This window comes from Rhincodon typus, chromosome 28 (genome assembly GCF_021869965.1).
Source record: "Rhincodon typus isolate 14 chromosome 28, sRhiTyp1.1, whole genome shotgun sequence".
Taxonomy (NCBI): domain Eukaryota; kingdom Metazoa; phylum Chordata; class Chondrichthyes; order Orectolobiformes; family Rhincodontidae; genus Rhincodon; species Rhincodon typus.
Window position 1 is genome coordinate 30,373,260 of NC_063359.1, and position 18,530 is coordinate 30,391,789.

The 18,530-nt window shown below is 38.7% G+C and overlaps 1 protein-coding gene across 6 annotated transcripts in view; it reads right to left on the bottom strand.

Annotated features, from left to right (window-relative positions):
* The window catches only part of cfap77 (cilia and flagella associated protein 77), a 177,883-nt gene that overhangs the window by 6,701 nt on the left and 152,652 nt on the right, over positions 1-18,530 (bottom strand). For 5 of the 6 annotated variants that reach the window (XM_048613676.1, XM_048613674.1, XM_048613673.1 and 2 more), the window contains one exon: positions 15,767-15,868. In XM_048613676.1, coding sequence (XP_048469633.1) covers positions 15,767-15,868 — 102 coding nt within the window. Of the gene's footprint in view, positions 1-1,172; positions 1,231-15,766; positions 15,869-18,530 lie in introns of those variants that run through there. The other variant, XM_048613679.1, reaches the window with a different exon arrangement.

An 18,530-nucleotide genomic window follows, 5' to 3' on the forward strand; every position in this document is an offset into this window, starting at 1 on the left:
AGATCATAAAAATACTGCAGGCTGCTTGGCTGTAACTCATCTAACCACTGCAATACATATATGAATAATTTTGGTACAACTGTGTGCAGATGGACTTAAAGAGCTTTAGTTTGAGGAAATTGTGTCAAAACAATTGTGTTAAATAGGCTTTATTGTCTCCAAAGAAAGTCTGGCACCAAAAATTAAATGTCTGCTGTTCCTAATGTGTGCTTTGCAAATTGTATAATTGGAGAACTAACGAGCAACAGGCATTTGCAGTAAAATGGTGTTACAAGCATGAACGTTTAGAAAAGGGGTGAGGATGCTTGGTTTTACATTTTATGATAATAACCCCTTTTAAGCACAATGAAAATGCAGCTGGATCAGTGCAGAATTCCATTAGTGCTGCATACATGTTAGTCATCACACTTCAAGCTGACAGTTAGCATTTCATTCCCTGTGTCAGCTTGTTAGTATATTGCAACAAAAAATCTGGTTTTTCAATGAAACTGGAGGTTGTGGGAGTTGATCAATTATTTTTGGAATCTACTAGAACTAACCTGATCATTTGTAGGGCAGAACTGAAAGTTAGAACTGATTCCATCAATCAGAGGATATAACTGGATGTAATCAGAACCAATTACACAAGTCCTGCCTATTTATAAGAACTTGAGCATTCTGTTTCTGTAGTGTAGTAGTTATCATGGTCACTTTATACGTGAAATGTCCAGGCTTGACATGAGATAAACACATTATAGGGGGCAAATGGCACAGTGGTAGTGTCCCTACCTCTGGGCTAGGAAGTTCAAAGCCCATCTACACTGGAGATGTGTCATAACATGCCTGAACAGGTTGACTGAAAATATATACAAGAAACTGAGGCAAAAATGTTTAAGGTGAGATGATGCCTACTGACTATAGGTAATCATTTATCCTCAAAAAAACTGTAGTTTAAAGACATCCTTTCAGTAGTTTTTCCTCCTCGTTATTTCAGAGAAATTCTCAGTTCATAGGCTTAGTGAAGATAATAAGAGATGGAGACGCATTGCATCATGTCTCTAACCTCAATATCAAAACTATGATTTCCAAGGCTTCCTAATAGGAGGGTTGAATTGGACCTATATCTGGAAGTGGTACAGGCCCAGTATGGCAGTGCTAGTAAGGTAGGAGCAGCCATTCCCAGTCCTTACCTCACCTACTCTCCACTGACTTTGCCCAAGCTCTTTACAGCTGGAGGTTCTTTGAGGATTCCTAGAGACAGAAGATCAATAACACAAGAGGTTCAGTGAAGGCTAGAAATATACTTCCCCTCACCTCACTCAAACCTTGATAATCCATGTGCATATGGGTATTTAGATCCTGTTGCCAGGAGTGTAGCTACTGGAATTTGGAGACATACAGTTATGATCTTGTTCTTCCTCCTCTCTGCCCTGATCCAGGTGCAAGGCCATATCAGGAGGCAGAACAGTGGCAGGATTGCTTTAGGGTTTTGTAAATGGCTTAAACCAAGAAATTCCAAGAGACTTCCCTACTCACAAACATAGTGAAACTCCAGCTTGCTGTTTCTGTTGGGTACCAAACAGCTGTTGACTTATGACTGAAGATTTATATTTTTTATGAGAGGAAGAGGATATTTCCTTGCATCAACAAATCAATTACTTATTTCTGGAACATTTCTAGCACTGTAAATGTGGAATTGCCACAGTTTAGAAATAAAAGAAGTAATTTTGAGTGGCAATGAGTTTTCCTGAACATTTTTAAACAAAAAACTTATGATATTGCTGTTTTTGGTTTTATTACTTTATGTATAATCCAGACCACTGTCCTGATAGTGAGCACATTGTAATATTTAGTTTTGTTTTAGAACACTTTTGTAGCTCAATTTCATGTTCTTGGTGGAGATCTCTCTTTCAACTTTATCATACAATAGCCAGGGAGATGGCACACATTTACAGTTCTGAAAGGGCCAATGTCAACAGAGAAATGTGAGCATTGAACAGTTAATACAATATCCAATAGGTATGTAATAGACTGTGCAAGCATCAGATTGGTGACAGCAAGGTAGTCAGATCCAGCTGTGATCACAAAATTCAGCTGCCTGTGCCTGTTCTGGTAAGCCATGTTTTTGTGCATTTAAAGCATTCACGTGACATTCCTTTCTCTGCTACTTTAAAGACCTCATTGTTTTAAATCTGTTTTAAGGGGATTAAATTGTTACTATTACCCCTGCAAAGTAAAACCACGGCCTTTAAACATTCTTTCAGTATATTGTTCTCTTCTTTATTCGAGAGAGATTTTCAGTTCCCAGACTTGGTGAAGTGGAAATGAGACAGAGATACGTTGAATCAAGTCTCCACCTCAATATGTTGCCTGAAGATTTCCAAGGCTTCCTAATATATTCAGAACTGGACCTGCATATGGAATCTGCACAGGGCATGGCACTGCATGAAAAGTGTAAGATCTCTCTTTAAAGACAGACAATCAGTGATGAGTTTAGCCTGAGTGTCACTAAGGATCAGGCAAGATGCAAGGTTCAGAAGGCATGACCTTCATAGTGACCTCAATTGGTACAGGAATTGGACCCAAGCAGTTAGCACCACTCTGCATTGTAAACCATTTGTCCAGCCAACTAAGTTAACTAACCCCATGGCACTGCTGATTAGGTGTGAGTGAGATATCCCTAATCTTCCCCACTGGCCAACATCCCCTATTCTCTTCTGACTTTGCCCCAAAGAACTAGCAGTATGCTAGAACACCAAAAAGAGAAAAAGACAAGTCAGGGATGCCCGCATCCCATGATCAATTTTTTAAAAAGGTTTGTGCATTGTAAAATTCTACACACAGCACTGAATTTGACCTTGTGATGCTTTTGAGGGAGAAATGTTAAGCCCGATAACAACTTCTCTATTCTGAATTTTGGCATGTTTATCAATCATTTGGAAAGATAAAGTCTTGAAGTTGCATTTCTTGTGAAGGACAGTAGCTTAGCACTGTACTAGATGTCAGCATGGAATATATGCTCGGATCCCTGAATGCAACTTGTGACTACAACTACTTTTCTCTCACCGTACAAAATGATCTTCTATTCATCTTGCAACTCGTATACTCTCATGAACTTTTCAATCTTTTATTAAGTAACAGCATCAAACTTAACAACATTAATATCTTTTCTGCTGAATCACCATCAACAATATCTTCACTTCTATTCATCCATTTGTCAGTATAGTAGTAACGCAATTTTTTTTGCTATGATCTATAGATTCATATTCAATTTACCCCAATTTCCAAACTAGATTGATTTTCTCATGCAGGGCTGTTTTGACTACAGCCTCATCCTTCTTGTAGAATGTTCTAATATCCAAAAAAGGTTAGTATTTTTCTCTTTTTTCTTCCCTAAATCTTGATGAGATTGGAAATAAACCTCTATACTGCTCCATTCTATTCGACTGTTAAATGCAATATCATGCCTTATTGCTGCCAAGCCTACAGATTCTGGGCTCTTTGAGATTAGAAAAGAACTCAGTTATGATGGTTTTATTTTTGTTATCCTTCAGATGTGTCGCTGAAAATTATCTCTGTTAACTGCTACATATTCAATATCTTTGCTCCAAACCTATCCCTCATTTGGAATTTGTTCATGTTCATTCTATCTCTATAAAATCATCACATCTCTAAGAAATATCCCACTTATCTTTCTTACCTTACCAGCTGATTATTCTTATTTTGGTTATTCTAAAGTTCTGGAAGCTATTGTTAACTATCCATCACATAGATAATATCCACTAGAGTATACTATTAACTATTAAGTTGAATTGAAGGCAAAAGACTGACCTGTTTAGGGACCTGGCTGAGCAGAAGGAGGCATAGAGAGGGGCAGATACTTTGACAGAATGTGACCACTGGTGTTCTGTAAGGATTGGTGTCGGGACCTCAACTTTTCATGATAGTCATTTGTGAATTAGATAATAGAACAGAAAGTCACTGTTCAGATTTGCCAGTAATACAAAGATAGATGATTTATAGGCAATGTAGACTGATACTTAACACCACAAAGGAATATTCATTGATTAAGTGAATAGGTAAAAGTGTGGCAAATGGATTCCAATGTAGGCAGTGAGGTCATCCACTTGACCTAAAAAAGATAGAATATGCTACTTTCTAAATGAATAGCTGAACCAGTGGAGATCCAACATTCTTGGGGCATTAAAATGTCATGAACAATTACAGAAAATACACAAAATAACTAATAAAGTGCTGACCTTTATGCCAAGAGGAATAGAATATAGCTGGGTAGATTAAATTTTTCACCAAAGACCTGGGAGCAATTCTTAGGAAGGAAAAATTGGCCTTGGAAGAACGCAGCTTGGATTTACCATAATGATACCTAGACTCCAAGAGTTGAATGAGGAGAAAATATTAGAATTGTTTTCCCTGAAATTTAGAAGGTTAAGGGGCAATACAATTAAAATCTTCAAGATATTAAGGGACACAGCAGGGTTGGTTTTGTTTTAGTCTAAGACGCTGGATTAAGGCTCCCGTCTTTTCGGGGGTGTGGGTCCGAATCCTGGCACCGCCACTTTGGGGCAGCATAGTAGCTCAGTGGTAAGCAGTGCTGCCTCACAGTGCCAGGAACCTGGGTTCAAGTCCACCTGTGTGGAGATTACATCTTCTCCTCATGTCTGCATGGGTTTCCTCTGGGTGCTGCAGTTTCCTCCCACAGTCCAAAGATGTGCAGGTTAGGTGGACTGTCAATGCTAATTTGCTCATAGTGTCCAGGGATGTGTAGGTTAGGTGGGTTAGCCATGGGAAATGCAGGGTTAGAGGGATAGGGTAGGGAGATGAGTCTGGCTGGGATGCTATTTGGAGGGTCAGGGTGGACTTGATGGGCTGAAGGGCCTGCTTCCACACTCTAGGGATTCAATTCTATCTAACTGGGGAGCCTTGGGCTAGGCTGCATGGTCAAAAAATTAGAGCCAGACATTTCAGCAGTCAAATTCAGCAGGCAAACACTTGAGTTAAGGCCATGATCAGATCAGCCATGATCCTACTGAATGGCAAAGTAGACTCAAGGGCCACACAGTCCACTCCTGCTACTCTTTCTTATATTGTTATGCAAAGGGCAATAGAAGTTTGGATCTCTTTTCTGCAAATGGCAATTGAAGTTAGATAAATTATTACTTTTAAAATGAAAGTTGGTGAATTCTTATTATAAAAAATATTTCAAAAGCTTTGAGAAAAGGCACTTATATGGAATTTAGTGACAGTTCAGCCATAATCTCATTGACTGGCAGAACAAGCTTGAGAGGCTAAATGGCCTACTCTTGTTTCTATGTTCCTACAAAGCTTTGGGTGAAACCACAACTGTTTAAACTATTGATCACCTGGTAATAATGCAGCTGAAAGAACATATCTCCGAATTCTAAACTTGAACACTGATGAATCATGTGTCATGTTCTTGGACATTTATAAAGTTTTTGATCGAATCTGACTTGGTACACTTCCAAACAAATTGCTATTACAAAATGCACAATAGTTTAGATATTGGACACCTGAAATATAAATAGGAAATACTTAAAATACTTGGGTCAGGCAGTATCTGGGAAGACAGAGAAGTTAATATTTCAAGTCTGTGATCCTTTCTAAAACTGGAAAATGGTACAGATGTAACGTATTTTAAGCGAGTACCAGTGCAGTGAAATGAGAGGTGGAAAGAGACATGAACAAAGGGAAGATCTGTCACAGGGGACAAGAGAAATGTAAATAACAAAAGAGATGATGGGATAAAGCAAAAGGAGATAATAATGGGACAAGTGGATAAAAAGAAGCTGGGCCCAGTGTAGTGTAAATAAGACAGCAGCATCATTACTGGCACCAATTGTCTGAAAAATAATGGGTATGAAGGTTATATCTGAAAGTGGTGCATCACAAAGCTGTAAAGTGCCTATCAAGTAAAGGTAGTAAAACACGTTATGAGGTCATCTTTTTCCAGATCTACGTTCATGGTTAATCAGTTATTTATCAAATCATTCTCTTTAGTCTGTAGTTTATGGACCCACAACTAATTTTCAACCTAATCAAGGGCTGCCAAAATGTTTGCCCTCTGCCTTTTTTTAATCAGATGTACAACATGTAATTAAACCCATCTCCTTATTTGATTCCTGGAAAATAAGTTGTTGCAATATCAACAACGGTAAAGTTCTGTATGCTTGGTATAATTGTGTCCACGTGGTCACCACTTAACTAAAGCCAGAAAATTTTTAATTACAGATTGCCAAAATGGCTGGTCTTACCAGCACAATTTATTAGAATCTAATAATATTTATGGGATATTAAGCTTTTCCACTCTTTTAAAATCAATATTTTGGCCAACTTTGGGACACCTTTCTCTAATAATGACTTCTCAAAGCCCAAAACATCTTCTCAACAGCAATGAGTAACAATCTGCATTGATTGTGTTGTATAGCTCAATTACACATACACTGAAGACTGGTGGAAGAAGCACTGATATTGTTGCTGAATTATAGTAATTCAGAGACCCCAGTAGTGCTCTGGTGGTCCAAGTTCAAATAATATCAGGACAAATGTTGGAACTTAAATTCAATGCAAAAATCTGGATTTGAAAATGTCTAATGATAATAATGGAACCATTGTCAATTGGTGTTAAAGCCTATGTGGTTCACTAAAGCCCTTAAGGGAAAGAAATCCATTGTTTTTACCTGGTCTGGCCTACATGTGACTCCAGTTCCACAGCAATGTGTTTGAGTCTTAACTGACCTCTAAAATGGCCAAGCATGTCATTCAGTTATATCAAACCAATAAACTACCTTAAAGAAATGAAACTGAACAAATTTCCTGGTATCGAACTTGGCATTAGAATCAACAATGGCAAACCTTACCCTGTTGACCCTGCAAAGTCTTTCTTGCTAACATCTGGGGGCAAGTGTTAAAATCAGGAGAGCTGTCTCACAAACCAATCAAGTGTCAGCCTGGCATTGTCATACTCATGGTATCATACTTTATAGACGATGTCCCAGATATCATCATCGCCATTCCAGTCAGATGGAGGTGTTCTGAGAATCCTCAACATTCGTTCGGGAGCCCACAAGTCTCAGATCAAACATGGCAAAGAAATCTCCTCATGATCACCACCTAGCATCCCTGTCCCCACACTAGACCGAGTCTGCAGCAGATGGTGAAGAAACCAAAAAGAGGGAAAAACATAAACAGAGAGTGCTGGAGAAACACAGCAGGTCCAGCAGCATCTGTACAGAGGCGTGTCACTAGACTCAAAACATCAACTCTGTTCTCCCTCTACAGACTGTGCCAGACCTGCTGTATTTCTCCAGCACTCTGGTTTTGTTTCAAATTTTCAGTATCCATAATTCTTTATGTTTATTTAATAAAGATATCCTTCATTCATTCAAGATATCAATCTAGTAAATCTCTTCTAATGTATTTACATTCTTCCTTAAATAAGGAAACCAAAATTGCCCAAAGTATTTGAGATGTGATCTCAGCAATGCCTTGTATAAGTGAAGCATAACATTCTCAGTTTTACATTCAACTCCTCTTGTAATAAAGGATAATATCCCAGAAGCCTTCTTGATTTCATGTTATACCTGTGAACCTACATTTTGTGACTCATGCATGACCTTTTGTACCTCAGTATTTAGGAGTCATTCTCCATTTAAGTAAAAACCTGCTTTTTTATTCTTCTTGCCAAAGTGAACAACTTCACATTTTCCCACATTGTGCTCCATCAGCCAGATTATTGTTCACTCACTCATCCTATCTATGTCCTCTACAACTTCCTTATGTCTTCTTCATAACATACTTTCCTATCTATCTTGGTATCGCCTGCAAATTTAGCTACTCTGCCTTTAATCCCCTCATCCATGGGATTTTTGCAAATTCTAAACAGTTCCTCAGCACAGACTCCTGGGGACTCCATTTGTCACATCCTATATCAAGTAACACTTTTTAAATTATATTTGTCTCAGATAGATAGTCACATGGTGATCATGGTCAATTCAAGTTGCTCTATTCTTCACAGGTGCAAGATAAATCTTAACAAATATATTTCATACATATTTCCTTAGCTGTTGAGCAATTAATTAAGTCAGTAGAAAATTATAAAACCTGGCTGGCAGATTTTAGTGACTTAAGTTGTGATGTAAATATTGATTTTAAATAATACTGCAACTATTCCGCTTCTTTTCTAACAGACGCGACACCTGCCTTTTCTTAATGTTTCTGGTTTTTTCATTAAAATATCTGATTTGATTTCCAGGCACTGAACATTAAAGTAATTCATGAAAATATAAAACTGAATTGGAAGGAAGATATATTGCAAATAAATAGTTCTCATATTAACTAGATAGATTTGACTGGTAATAGCTGGTGAATTGTATGTGTAAACATGGATCAGAAGGACTAGTCTTGTGAAATAATACTGCACAAAGGAAGAGACTGAAAATGTTGTTTGTCTATGTTGCCTATTAATTAAATTGCAGGTTAACTGCTCATATAATGAAGACGTCTAACATGGAGGTTGACACTGCTTGCAGGGATAGAAAAAGATCCAATTTGTAATGGTGATTTTTTTTATAGTCACAGTGATACAGGATGACAGGGAAGCTTTAAAAATTCTTACAGTTAACCAATTGTAGTTTCCCTTTGAGATTTACAATGACATTTATAATGACCTTTCTTGATAGGCTGATATAACATTCTGAATTCACTTTTTAGTTTAAATGATGCAAAAACTCACGGCAATTTAATGACGGTCAGCCAGAAATTTGGAAATCTATTTTGATTTTGATTATTTAATTTTAACGATATATTTATTTTCCTTTTGTGAATTATTCTGTTGGTTAATCATTTCTGCATTGTTTTATTCCTTACTCTCATTTCTGACCAGTTCACATATCTTCAGTAAATAGGGTGGCTGAAGAATTGGTTACATGACAGAAGGATGCCATTTGGCCTACTGTATGTGCTAGTTCTCTGTGAGAGCAATTTAGTTTGTCTCAACCGCTATCCTTTCCCTGTAGCACTGTAAATGTTTTCTCTTCAGATAATTATCTAATCCTGTTTTGAAGACTATGATTTGCCTCTACTATTCTGTCTGACAGCATTTTTCATGATCTGGACTAAGGCCTTCCCCAGTGATGACTATCCTGGATACGGTTTGCCCTCTGATTTTCCCTTCCTTTCCTAGTTGGACCCCACAAGGTAACACTGCAGCTGAGACTAAAAACTCAGCATTGCTAGGGAATGCATGGACTATAACTCTATATTAATGCAGTACACCAGTATTCCAAAGCATTGTACTAAACTGTTCAGTTTTTTCTGTTAATCTGATAAGGTACTGAATTTCACTGTAGCTACGTTGGTGATATAGCTGTCAGTTTCCATTGTATACTTAGTAATTCTGAATTCCACAATTTAATACTGGCACTATGATACAGTGCGCATCCAGGCCTGATCCTTAAAGAAGCCAAACACATTCTCTATCTGTTGATCACTGGCATTGTTGTCATCTACTTTATTCAGGATAGACTTAAGCACCATCATTAAGAAATGCAGATGGTTGTATTCCAGCAGTTTTGTAATTCTCAGAAAAGTGGAGGTAAAGATAGAGAGGGTGAGGGATTGAGTACAGTGTATAAGATGCCCCCTCAGATCTCCAGTGATTCACACAATCTGCTGAACATTGAAGGGTCGTGTTCTTTCCTTGACTTCACCTGGTAGAACAGCCTTGGGCTGACAGGCAACTTGTAAAATGATTACTGACATATGCTAATGGTGCACGCACATTCTTGGTGTCCTAGGAATTGAAAAATGTAACACGCTGAGATATTTTGAATGGAAACAGCCTGTTTCTTTCAAAGAATATTCCAACGACAACAGTTTTGAAGATTCTAATTTATTTTTAAATTTCCCTCATCTATTTTGTTCCCATTCAATGCCTTTAAATCTGTGTAATGAATGCATGTAGCAGACTAATAAAATCAGCCTGTAACATTTCATTTATGCCATATTGCATTCCAAACTGTTTATACTTTGCAATTTGAAGTAATACACTTAAACGAATTGAGACTTGTAGTTTAAAATAATTACTCTAGTGAAATTTGCATTGAAGTAGATTATGCATAGTGTGAAATTATTTTCTTATTCAGAATTATAACCACGTATACATCCTACTTGGATAATTAGGTGAATTATTTTGGTCTTGTTTGTCCCTTGCTCTTTGTCTCCATCCCTATCCACATTAACTCACTCTATTAAATACCTTAGTTGAAGGTAAATGTCACTTGAATTAATAATCCCAATATTTTTTAAGCAGCAGGCACTAAGACCTTGGGAAATCTTAATAAGGTTGGCGACCCAATTCGTAACCTCAGTCTGTCCCACTGGGTACAACATTCATGGAGATTGTTTGCTTCACTTTTTAAGTATATGCTGTTGTAGTTCCTGCTTGAATATATCACAATATCTGTGTGTAGACATGGAGTTTGTAGCAATGGACTGCACATTTTATTTGATAATCCTAGTGTGATTGCATTGGAATCATTAATCTTCTTGTATGAGCATTATTTTCTAATATAAATGCAGAGTACTCTAACAGTTTTTCCTACACAGAAAACAAAAGGAATGCTTAAATAAAGAATGATATGTGTTAATCAGAAAATTACCATGTTAATCTAATTTTGAGTTTTAAATCATTGTTCTAAAGCATTTAACTATCGTCTTTGCAGTTTAATGGTGTTGTTTGATAGATTTGAGATGCATATTTATATGACAGACAACAGCAGAGATTCACTCTCACCTTACATCATTAGACTGAGAAGGATATCAATATTACTTCACTGCAGTGAAGTTATGAGGCACAATCTTATAATATATTACATCTCTGGTCAGATGGTATGACCCAAATTCAAAGGCTTTATTTCTCCCTTCAGTGACATGCCATCAGGAATAAGCAAAAATACCAAACCAAGGACATGATAAAGCAAAGAATCCTTATGCTCCTAAACATTATTTAAAACTAACAGACTTGCATTTTCTCAACTCTCATGTGAATTAATGCTTTGTAATACAAGGTGGATTATCCCATGCATAACAGCACTGCTCTGTATCCATCAAACTCTATATAAATAAATGCAATATCATCCTCCCCTCCAAGGATAAAATGAATAACTGAGAGAAATTTGTTCCCTCTGTTTCATTGAACCAGAATTAAACCTGAAGGAAATTCTTATTGTTTCTGTGGATCCAAGATGCAAACCCTGCCTGTAGTTTTTAAAAAGAAAACATTAATACTTATTTTAAAATTTAGCCACACATCCTAAAAACTGCTCTATTGAGCTGTTTGTCCTCTATTTGTTCAACCAGTGGACACGCTACATGATGTCTGTTATGGGGATCCCTTTGCTACCACTGATGCCAACATATTCTCAGGCTAACTGGAGACTTTTTTTTTTACCCTTTTTACCACCTAACCTTGATTAAAACATAAAAAAAATTGGGAGCCATCCAGTGGTAAGTCTTTAATATTCACAGAAAGACATCCTTTTGGCCATGAAGCCAGGTTGGGGAAAGGGATTTGCAAAGCAGTTTTTAAAAAAAAAAATTGTTTGAGTGACTATCTGTAACATATTCAATAGATAGCACTGAGAAATCATAGTATTCACTGCCCAAATTTCCATCTCACTGAAACATTGAGAAATAAAACTGTGTCTGAAGTAATATAAAAATTCCCAAATGACATCTCCCCTCAAAAATGAGCAGCAGTTTTGGTCTTCCAAATTAAAATTGCGGCTTTTGTCTACAGTCAAACTCATAGCAATGGTATTGGGAGTATTTATTGTATTGTATATCTTTAAACAAAAGGTCCTTGTTCTAATTGCTGCACATAACATAAAAACACATCACAATTGATAGCCAAGACTGAGTGGTGTAGAGATAAAATACAAGCATTATAATTTGGAAACTACTTTCCAATTTCCCTGCACTTGGCCTATATCCTTCTAAGCCTTTCTTATCCATGTATTTGTCCAAATGCCTTTTAAATGTTGTTAATGTACCCGCCTCAACAACTTATCACGCTGGCATGGGTATGGATTCAGGCATAATTGTTTGGTAGGAGACAGGAGATCTGTCCTGTGGAACAGCATGTCAAGGCGGAGAGAAAGAGAGGGAAGCACACAGATTCTGAGGGTCAGGCCTAAGTAAATGAAGGATTAAGGGCAATGGCTAGGAGGTACATGAAGAATCTACATAATCTCAAACTTGGAGATGGAAAAGTGTAATGGCATACTCATTCTTGAAGCTAGATACGATGTTAAGGGGGTTGAGGAAGAGGTTTTGAGGACAAAATGTGACATAGAGTAAAGAATTTGTGAGTTGTCCTTGTCCTCTAGGATTATCCTGAAATGGTAGAGTGGTTGGGCTGTGTAATGGAGATATGGTAAAGCAGGACATGATCCAGTTCGAATGGATTTCAGATAACAAGACCAATACAACAACAAATGCACAAAACTCCGAACTTAAAAGTGTGATGTGTCAATTTTTCTGTCTTTATAAACTCAGGTTGACATAAAGCATGGACTAAGTTTCTGTATTCAACAAAAATGACTATTATTACAAAAACAGGGAAACAACTATGAACTGTTGACGTAAATGCTGCTAGTTAAAACTCTAACTAACTAACCCCTCATAAAATTCCCTCAGTACACATTACCAGACAGACATAGAAAAACATTGCTATTATGGGTGGAGTGGGAAGGCAGTTCAATGGTCCCTGTCCCGAGGTTTTGCTGAGTTGATCCTTCTGGTTTACTAGGATTTGTTGCTCCTCAATTTAACTTTACCAGGTACTTTCACTTGCTTGCAGGAGGTATAGACAGACTAGTCCTTATAAAGTCTCTGAGGAATTGGTTTAAAGCCATACCTTACAATAACTGGCGAGGCAAAATAAACTGGCTTTTTTAAGGCTTTACATACTTTTTAAAAGAAAGTCAGAATCTCCCTTTCCGGAGTTCTGGTAGCTTCAGCTAGAGGAGCCAATTATGTCGTTGTTGGTAAGCAGAAGGCCTTTGTTATTAACAACTGGTCAAAGCTCCACAGACTAATCAGCTAATTGTTGCTGGTTGAATTTCATTTATATACACTCATGGTACCAGTTTGTCTGGTTGAGCAAACAACACTTACAATAAATACTTAGGCTTAGAATCCCTACAGTGTAGAAGCAAGGCCATTTGGCCCATCAAGTCCACACTTACCTTCTGAAGGGCATTTCAGCCAGACTCACTCCCCTACCCTACCCCTTGTAACCCTACATTTCCCATGGCTAATCCACCTAACCTACACATCCCTGGACACTGGGTAATTTAGCCTGGCCAATCCACCTAACCTGCACATCTTGGGACTGTGGCAGGAAACCAGAGAACCCAGAGGAAACCCATGCAGACGCAGGGAGAATGTGCAAACTCCATACAGTTGTTTGAGTGTGAAATCAAACCTGGATCTCTGGTGCCATGAGGCAGCAGTGCTAACCACGGAACTACTGTGCTGCCTACCGATAACTTGCTTTTTTAAAAGTACAGCAATCCCTTCTACAATTCTCGGTTTTTAAAACAGATCTTTTCGCATTCACCCCGACAATCAAAAATACAGAAATATAACAAAATATACAGTCTTTACAGAAGGTTTGAATTATACAAGGGGAACTGTAATGGTGAGAGATAGTAGTGTCGAAACAAGGGCATTAAAGGTGCAAGCTGTGGTCAATGGTGAAGGATAAATAAGTGGAAAATTAAAATTTAAAATGATTCAGGAAAGTACAGGGAAAGGAACATATGAATAATTGAATAGAACTGAATAGTCATCTGTGTTTTAAAATTCGTATGATTCTTTAAACAAAATTTGGTGAGGGAGGGAGAAAACATTAAGTATGAAATTATTTCAATTTATTCAGCCTTTTATCAATTTTAGAGACTTAAATGAATATTATACAGTAATAATTTTTGTTGGAATTAAAGTAGTTTATATCGCTGGAAAGTCCTAACAACTGCATCTGGATACAGATGCTATATTGTGCTGAGTTCAGATGTGGAAGTTGGAATCAGTCAGGCCTGAAATGTGAATAACAGCTGTCCAAGTCTGGTCATTAGACAGTTTACAATATCAGCAAGAACTACAGATTTACAGTAAAAGTAAAGAATACAGGGTGGAAATTTTGATATGTACCTGCCATCTGAATACTGAGGCTTGAGATGTCACCAAATAGGGCCTCAGGCTTCATTTCAGTGGAGTTACCACTGCACAAACAGCACAATCCAGAAGAAACTTTGATTAAATCATGGCTGGTAGAGAACAGCCCTCAATTATTGAAGCCTAGACACAGGGTTAGAGACTATGGGGATGGGAGGGGAGGACAGGAGGCTGGGCACTGGAATTACAGAATAGTACAAGAGGATAGGAGGGGAGGATTGGAATCACATAATGGGGAGAGACAGCCAGGAGGAAGGTAAAGTCTCAACATTCTGTGAAGTCTGTATAGAATTGTAGAATCATACAGTACAGAACTGTGAGACACTTCAGCCCATCAATTCTGTACTGCCAAAACTATGCTACATTTAGACTGGTCCTACTTTCCAGCACATGATCCAAGAGCTGTTAAATTTGCAATTTTAAAGGTTGTCAGGTTACCCTTCTCTGCTACCCTCCCAGGCAGTGCATTCCAAACCCCCATCATTCTCTGGGTAAAAACAATTTTCCTGAACTCGCCTTAAACCTCCTGCTTTTCACCTTAAAAATATGCCACCTTGATATTGAGCCTAAGGAGAACAGCTGCTTTCTATCCACGCCCTTCATAATCTTATACACCTCTATCAGGAGCTCCCTCAACCTTCTCTGCTCCAAAGAAAACAACCAGTGCTTATCCAGCCCCTCTTCATTGCTAAAGTGCTCTATCCCAGGCAACATCCTGGTGAACCTCCTCTGCAGACACTCCGGTGTAATCAGGATCTTCCTAAAGGGCAGTAACCAGAACAGCATACAGTACTCCAAAGTTCTGCACAGCTCCAACATAACCTCCCTGCTCTGACTATCTATGCCTCGACTGATAAAGGCAAGTGTCCCATATGCCTTCTTAGCCACTTCATTAACCTTTCATGCCATCTTCAGGGATTTGTGGACAAGCACCCCAATATCCCTTTGTTTCTCTGAACTTCCTGGTGTCCAACCATTCATTGAGTCCTTCCTCATCACTTCTTCCAAAGCACATCATCTCACAATTATCAGAGTTAAATTCCATCTGACCACCTGATCAATTTGTGTATATGCTCTTGTAATGTAAGACTTTCTCCTCACTGTCAACCACTCGGCCAATCTTTGTGTTATCCACATTATATCATGCCCCTCGGTATCGGTAAAGTGTGTAATATCTTTAAATTGTGCAAGTCATGGGATCAAGTGCTTCAGTAAATTTCCTGTATTACACTGATGAGAGGAAAGCTGTCAAAATTGTTATAAAGGCTGTGGAAAGGCTGCAGAGGAACCAAAAAGATGCTGCAAATTCATGTACTCGTACTGGGTTGTTACTGAATGTTACACATAGATCTCTTTAACAGGAACTTTAATTGCATAGTTGTGGATTGTAGTGGAAACAAAGATCACACATTTATCCATGTTATAGCACACTGCATCACTAAAGAAAGAAGCATTGAGTAATAAGCATAGTAGCTTTATAAAGAGTGGACATAAAAAACAACCATCTCACCTTCTGGTAGCGTTTTGGATGCACTATTGGTGCAGGGTCCACTTTTGGTACTGCTTTGCTCAGCACTGCTGCACGGGTTTGATAATTCTTTACGAGGGTGACCTACAAACGTAAAATGTGGATATATGAAAACTACTAAAATTAGAACCGACACCATCAAATAGATTAGGGTGCAGCCAAAGTTAAGTCAATTCAATCTGATTAACTTCTTACTGAAATCTTGATACTGGAATCTTGATTAATATATTCTTTCATTGTATAATGGGTAGAAACATGGGCTGAATTTCCCCAAAATTTGGCTAAGTGTCAATTTTGAGGTGTTTAATGGATGGTTTCTCTTTGAGAGCTCAAGCAAGTTTTCTTGTGCAATCTTACAATGTCCATTTCAGTAAGTATGCACTACACTGCTCTTGTGCTTGTTGGTGCTGAGTCCTTTCAGTATTATGTTATATTATATTGCCATCACATTACCTGCTGCTGGTACAATATTTCAATCCCAATTGTGCACCAGTTCAAAGAGTGCAAAATCTTCATAGGGTTGACTCATGCCAAACATCGAATAAGGATCAATTTTGGGAAGTTTCATGAAGGGTTTCTTGCTGTGAGCTCTAGCAAGTTACTTCACACAATTCTCCGCTGTTTCACCTCATTAAATACACACCACAACTCCATGGTGCCACTCTCACCCTATCCTGTGCTTAGCAACAGCAAAATGATTGTCAGTGCTGGGATCTTCTGTGTTCATGCCGAGGGTTCTATGTATAAAAATCAGTTGTGCACCATGACAAATGCTGCCAGCTGGGTTGGGTGCAATGCCCGCTGTCTGGAGAAATGCACAGTAAGGGTAAGTCTATCATCTTCTCTATGCTATCTGAAAGTAAATCTGCCATTGTACCCATTTCCCACTAAAGATCATGGTCTAACACTGTTAATACTGCATCCACAATCTTCCCTCAAGGGCTCCCACCCAGCTGATCCTGCCAAACAACTGCCCTCCGTACTTCCTACTCACTTAGGTCACACCACCTTTCCTGATTGATGAAGGACATCTCCCCTGACTGTTTGCCTTGGTTGCCTAACATGACAAATTGCTTAACTATCTGTGTACGCTAAAGGGTAAAAGAAAAGCAAGGAAAGGTAGAGATGATCTGAGCATCCAAGTAGACTCAATGTGAATTAGTGCCAAAAAGGAATCTAAGATCTTAGTTTCAATGCATGAGATGGGTGCCTGATGTTGTGCAAAAAGTAGCCTGGCAACAACATTGCAATATAAGGTGTCAATGAGCTCTAACATATTGAAGTGCTGAACTGTATTAAAAGTGAGTCCAACATGTGCCTTGGTGATGTGGTGAGGCTGGTGTTTTGCCAATACCAACCTCCGTAGATGGAGGGTGCCAATGGAGCTTGCTCTAAGATGACGTGAAATATTGGCCAAGATGGGCACCCTGAGTTGCAGCTGCCAGGTACCCATTCAGACTTTCATGTCGAGAATTGTTGCCATCTGGTTTCTCTCCACTGCCTGGGAAAATAGCAAATTGCATATAAATCCGGCAAGATTGGGTATGATGAGATATTGATGCTTGCAAATAGGACACCAATTTCTCAGTGTTGAAAATCTCATTTTTTCACTCTGACTATATTGCACCAATTGGCTTTCTAATGCCCATGTCATTCAGGAGTTAAGAAAATTCTGCACTTGGTTCCAGTGTGTGAAACATGACAAGGATGGCAGATAGAGGCAAATTGGTACCCTACTTTGCTGACAGGAACTTTATATATGGTGTGATGGCCAGAAAGGCCCTTCTCTTTCCTCAGTAATGCCAGAGGAGATAATGACACCAGACTCTGCTAGACTGTTCCCAAGTTATCACCCTGTTCAGTGGGCTGGAAGAATGCCCAGTGATGCAGGAGGAATGTTAAAGATATTCTGTTCTCTGCAATGCTAAGTGCCACCATCTTCTCTCTGCTATCTCACAGTCACTATAACTTTGCCACTGTACCCAACTCTCTTGTGATCAACAACTATTACAGATGTATCAGCATCACACCTGAATGGTTCTCACGCACACCAAACCCCCAAACTTTCAATCTTTCCCGCCCTCTGCTTTTCCTACTCACTAATTCAGGATTCCTCATCAGCTTTTATCTACTTGCACCAACATGTGTGCCAGGTGTTCATCTCACTCAATCCCTTCTTTAGCCTCACTGCAGTAGAAATCAGTATGTGAGTATTCAAATAGGAGCAGGTGTAGATAATTCTGCCCTCGAGCCTGCTTCATTGTTCAACGAAATCCTAGTTTATTTGTTTGTGTTTTGAAACCTACATTCCCAGAGAGGGCCTTGACAGGTGTTAGGGTGCTTGACATTCATCTGCTCACCCCTCTGAGAAGCAAATCCTTGCATGACTGGGAAAGAACCACGATTGCTCATTTGGTAATGCTGAGACCTCCATGTCTTACCATTCAAGTAAGAATGATTGTCAAATACTGCACTGCTCTCCCATTTCCACCACGGGGAATCCCAACATGCCGTTGCTCTTGGCGGAACTCAAAAAATTTGAAGGCATCCACACAGCCATTGCATGAAGAAATATGCCCCTCTAGCCAACACGTCCTCCACCTCTGAGGACAAAGCCACAGACCCCTCAGAAGATGCACCATTAAAACTGTCTCCTGTATCCTTCACCAGCTCAGAAGCTGATACCTTGATGATCACGATATTCCCAATTCCTTCGCCTCCGCCGCATCTGCTCCCAGGATGAGGC